This window comes from Vicia villosa, linkage group LG4 (assembly GCF_029867415.1).
Source record: "Vicia villosa cultivar HV-30 ecotype Madison, WI linkage group LG4, Vvil1.0, whole genome shotgun sequence".
In the NCBI taxonomy this organism is placed as follows: domain Eukaryota; kingdom Viridiplantae; phylum Streptophyta; class Magnoliopsida; order Fabales; family Fabaceae; genus Vicia; species Vicia villosa.
In genome coordinates, this window is record NC_081183.1 from 50,797,517 (window position 1) to 50,802,580 (window position 5,064).

At 35.0% G+C, this 5,064-nt stretch overlaps 1 protein-coding gene across 1 annotated transcript; it reads right to left on the bottom strand.

Annotated features, from left to right (window-relative positions):
* Positions 1-3,756: 3,756 nt before the first annotated feature.
* On the bottom strand, positions 3,757-4,721 carry LOC131597191 (uncharacterized). Its single transcript, XM_058869901.1, has 2 exons — positions 4,490-4,721; positions 3,757-4,346 (listed from the first exon to the last, which is right to left on the bottom strand). The coding sequence occupies exons 1-2, from the start codon at positions 4,719-4,721 to the stop codon at positions 3,757-3,759; spliced, it is 822 nt and encodes a 273-aa protein (XP_058725884.1).
* Positions 4,722-5,064: the final 343 nt, after the last annotated feature.

Consider the following 5,064-nt stretch of genomic DNA (forward strand, 5'->3'; position numbering starts at 1 on the left):
TATCTCGTGAAAACTTGCCAACAAGGCCTTATTTTCAAGTCACCGTAAACTCCAAAATTAGTTATTATTATTATACTAGTGTGTGACCCGTGCGTTTGCACGGGTACCCGTCGGTCTTGTGCATTGGGTTTTAGGAAAATCAAATAGGATAAGAAAGATTAAAAGATATGGGTAAGTTCATATAATAAGGTTAAATGTTTGAAATAGGTTAAAAATATATGTTGGGCCTTATTGTTGGTTAAAATATGTAAGTTAATAGGACATTAAAATTCATTGGGCCTTAGATGGAAGCCTCGGTGGAGATTACCTAATTTTATTGGTGGACCTAATAGGATTAATAGGCCCACAAAAGAATCATATTATTATTATTGTTACATAATGTTGCAATTACAAATAAAAGAAACGTTGGACTTCATAAGTATTAAACGTGTTGGCAATCAAAGGAAACGTTGTGTCTTCATAAGTCTGTGTTGGGCATTGTTGCTGTAAGAAACGCAGGGTTCGGTGTTAAGTTTGAAGAACAACATGTCACGGGAAAGAAGGTATCCTCTTCGAATGAGGTATGTGCATGTGTTTTTGTTTATGTTGTTTGCAGAGATTATTATAAGATATTCATCCATTTAGAGGTCGTGATGCTGTTTTGATTCCAGTTCACCTGATTGGTTGGAGTTGCAAACACCATGGAAGCGGCTTACGATTGAGAGGATACTGAGTGGGTCACATGAGAGGGAAGATGTTATGGAGGAATAGAAGAAACAACATGAAAGATTGAATCGTGTTGAAGATGCTGGTGAAGTTTCTAAGTTCGGTCAAAAGAATGAATCTGTAGATGCTGCTAGTGTTGTTGAAAATAAAGGGTAATCCTATGATTTTATTTGGTTTTGCATGTTATGATAGTAGGTATTGATAAATGTATGGTATTGTGTGATGTTTACTATAGTTTATAATAGAAAATTTTGTTATATTATAATCTGTTATGTTGATTGTAAGTGTGGTGTGTGTTATTTAAATAAATGGATATTGCAGGTTTGTAGTCTGTAAATGAAACTGAACCTCCACAAATTTAAATGTGTTTCCCAAAGAATGTGTTCACAACTTAGTGTAATGATTAGTTTGTATGTTATTGTGTTGAAGGAATAATGGAGATGGGATAGGAAGTGATTTATTGAAAATAGTGGGCGTGAAAGGGAAGGAAAGAAATGCTGCTGGTGAAGTTTTGTTGCAATGCGACAGCATAGGCGGAGATAAATTGAAGGAGAAAAGTGAAGTTGGAAGGTGGGAGAAAGGAAAGGATAATCATGTAGGGTCATGTTCTGCAGGATTATCAGATACCGCTGATTTGAAGGAATACATAATGATCTCTTTTGATAGTGACAGGTAAAGGTTTTTTTTAAGTGATAGGGAATATATTAGAGTAATAGGTATACTGAGGTTGTTGTGTTGGCATTGAGGTGTAAATGTGGTGTTTATTTCAGGGAAATGAGTCCTATACAGGAGGAGCTTGAAGAAGAGTATTGGACTCGTGAAGTTCATGATGTAAAGAAGTTTTGCTCAAATGTTATGGTAAGTAGTGCGTAAAGTTTATAGTTGTTGGTACAATGTTGTTATACACAGATGTAATGTAACTGATATTGTTTGTCAATGAGTGCAGCATATTCCTGCAGAAGTAGTAGACAAATATGGTCTTGCTGGAATGTCAGAGATAGTTCTCTATGATGTGGACAACGGGTACCCATATGACTGCAATGTGAAGAAGAGGCCAAAGAGAAAGGAAACATATTTGTACAGAGAGTGGTTTGACAATGCAAGGGCAGCTGAATTGAAAGAAGGAGATAAAGTGCACTTTGTGATTCGATACCCGCCAGTGTTAGATATTATAGTAACAGTGGAGCGCAGTGGTGGTCGTTGATAAAGCTGTTGGTTTGGCAATGTTCGTGGTGGATGAATAGGACAGTTTGTTGTTAGTTTGGTTTGAATGTGAATTATCGTTTTGTTTTTTATTGTTAATTTCGGCAATGGTGTATGTGAACAAAGATTAACAATTATGGTAGTATGTATGGTTTTTAATTGAATATTATCAGTTTTAGGATTAAGTTTTATTGATTGTGCAAACTCTGCCATGGCTTTATTTGCAAAATTGATTACCATTGTGTTTCTAAATTAAGTATTGCTTATTATAAGTAGTGAAACAGGATCTCTATCAAAATTGATTACCATTGGGTTCTTAATTTAATTATTGTTGGTTATTATAAGTAGTCAAACAGGATCTCTATAAGTAGTGAAACAAGACCTGTAAATGGTTGCCTATTAAATCTAAATGGTGAACATACAACAATAGACTTATGAAGAATTGAAAATTCAATTTAATAGTATATGTTAAACAATAATATAGTAATATTAAATAGTTATAAAATAGTTGTAATGTGTTATATTATATTGGGAGGTGAAAGATCAATTGGGTTATGGGCAGTAAATGTGTTTTCATGAGGAATATAAATAAAATGAAAACTGTTTTGAAGTGATGTAAATGTAAAGAAGACTAATTGAACAATTGCATTGAATTCTATTGGACGGTGGAAAAGTAGCAGGTATGTGAAGAGTCCATTTAGAGTGTTATATAAGTAATGTGTAGGAAGGTTGAAAGCACTAAAAACTGAAGCAGTCATCATTACTCTGTAAACAACAGTGTAGGCTGCGAATTTCTAAAAAGATGGAAGGAAAAGTTGATCAAGCAATGAGAGGTAAAGGTAAACATATCATTTGAGTGGTTGTTCTGTTACATTTTGAATTGAAAAGCTGAATATGGTTGCATGCAGGTGAAGAAAACTCGGTGAACAAAATGGTTGTGGGGAAAGCTGTCACTTCTGATAACTCTGTGTATGTTTGAATCATTTTATGTTGAGTATACGTTTTTATGTTTTTATTTAGAAGGTTTGACAACACATTGGTTTATTGGCCATATTGTTTGTTTGTATTATGTTTCAGATGCCATGAAGCTGATGCTGAGGATGTTAGCTGCCATGCAGAGCAGCCTGTTGAGTTACCATATTGTATCTGGAAGAAAGATGTGGTGAATGGGAAGATGGCTCAGTCATGTCTTCTTGTAAGTTATTTTTCGTTTCAGGCTTATTGTCTTAGGACCCTTAATGGGAAAATCTAATGTTGTTTTATATTAATATTGTAGGAAATTCCTGAGCATGTTGTGGCAAGTCGCTGGCTAAATGGAGTAAGGTTCGTAGATTTGGTCGACTGGGAAAGGGAAGTCAAGTATGAATGTGAAGTTCATCGTACTAAAAAGGGTCAAATGTTTTTAGGGCGCGGTTGGTACAAATTTGCCAAGGACAGGAGTCTGCTTGATGGAGACTCTATGGGTTTCAGCATTAAGGATCCCGTCAGCAAGGAGATACTTGTGACAATGTTGAAAAATTGAAAAATGCTGTAAAAGTTTGTTATAAGCATCTATCTATCAATATTTTGTAATTCCCCGGTGGACTTAGCTCCATCTTGATATTAATATATAAGATTTTGGTATTTAGATGTTTTGCTATACATACATTGAGGCTTAATAATATAAATGAGAAAGGTACCATAAAACATTACAACATACATATGAAGATATAATTAATTGTTATATTTTTTAACAGTAACGCATCATAAGATTCTATTAATATATGAAATTAATGTAGTATAACATAGAATGCTGTTAGTAATATATATTACTGCTGTTACAGAATTACTGAGATAAATGTTTGAAACTCAGACATTGTTAAAAACCTCTTTATACACAACATTTGTAGTTTTCCCCTTGAATTTCTTTTCTTCATCATGTATCAGTATTTTGATTCCCTTTTTTGTTGTTACTCTTGACAATGCAACATAAATCTGACCGTGTGTAAATACATCTCTTGGTATGTACAAACCGACGTTATCCAATGACTGTCCCTGTGATTTGTTGATTGTCATAGAATAGGAAACTATAATAGGGAACTGTCTTCTATTCAGTTTGAATGGCCATGGTGATTGGGATGGTGACATGTCCATTCGAGGTATGCAAACCAAATTTCCTAAACCTTTACCGCCCATTATTGAAGCCTCGAGTACATGGGCTGCCATCTTTGTTATGCACAGCCTTGTGCCGTTACACAAACCTTCAGATTGATCTTTGTTTCTCATGAGCATTATAGGTGTCCCAACCTTTAGTTTTAAGTGATGGTTAGGCAAACCTGATGTTCGGAGGGAACTTAGAAATTCTGGCGTGAGGATATCAACTACTGTTGGGTCATGAATCTCAGACTTGTCAACTGAATTTGCGTTGTAGTAGTCACGAATTTCTCCTGTTTTGTTAACTGAACATAATTAGTAAAAGCATAAAATCAATTAATATAATCCATTAAATTATATATTTTTGTTGCTTAAACTGGCATTAAGTTAAGTATATGGTCATTGATCTGATCAACGATCTCCACTGTAGAGGCCAGTATTGCTCGACTTTTAAGGTAATCAACGGATTGGAAATTATTTATGAAATCAGGGTATGTGGTATTGACAATGGCCACAATCGGATCATCAAATTCTATTATCAAAATATCAGGTGGTATGTCAATTTCGGCGGTGCCGTCATTAGGCTCAGATATTCGACCCTCTCCTATTCTTAAAAGCCAATCTGAAAACTGTGCTATTTCATTTTTATCAGTCTGTGTTAATCCTGTTTGAAGCCGCATGTTTCTTGTTAATGTTAATACCTCAACTGAATGCCATATGTAAGATGCATTTATGGCACAGTGTACAATATCGGAACGACTGCCTCTGGGGACGACAGGTAAAATCTGTCTAAAATCACCATCGAAAACAACAACTTTCCACCAAATACATCGCTGGAATTTTTCTTTGCACTCATAACATCTTTCAAAGTTCTGTCAAGCGATTCTATTGCATACTTATGTACCATTGGTGCCTCATCCCATATTATAACCTTTGTCTGTCGTAGCATGTCTGCAACATCATCATTGAATTCAACCTTGCAAGTAAAATTGTCCATAGTTGGTACTGGTATCCTGAACTTTG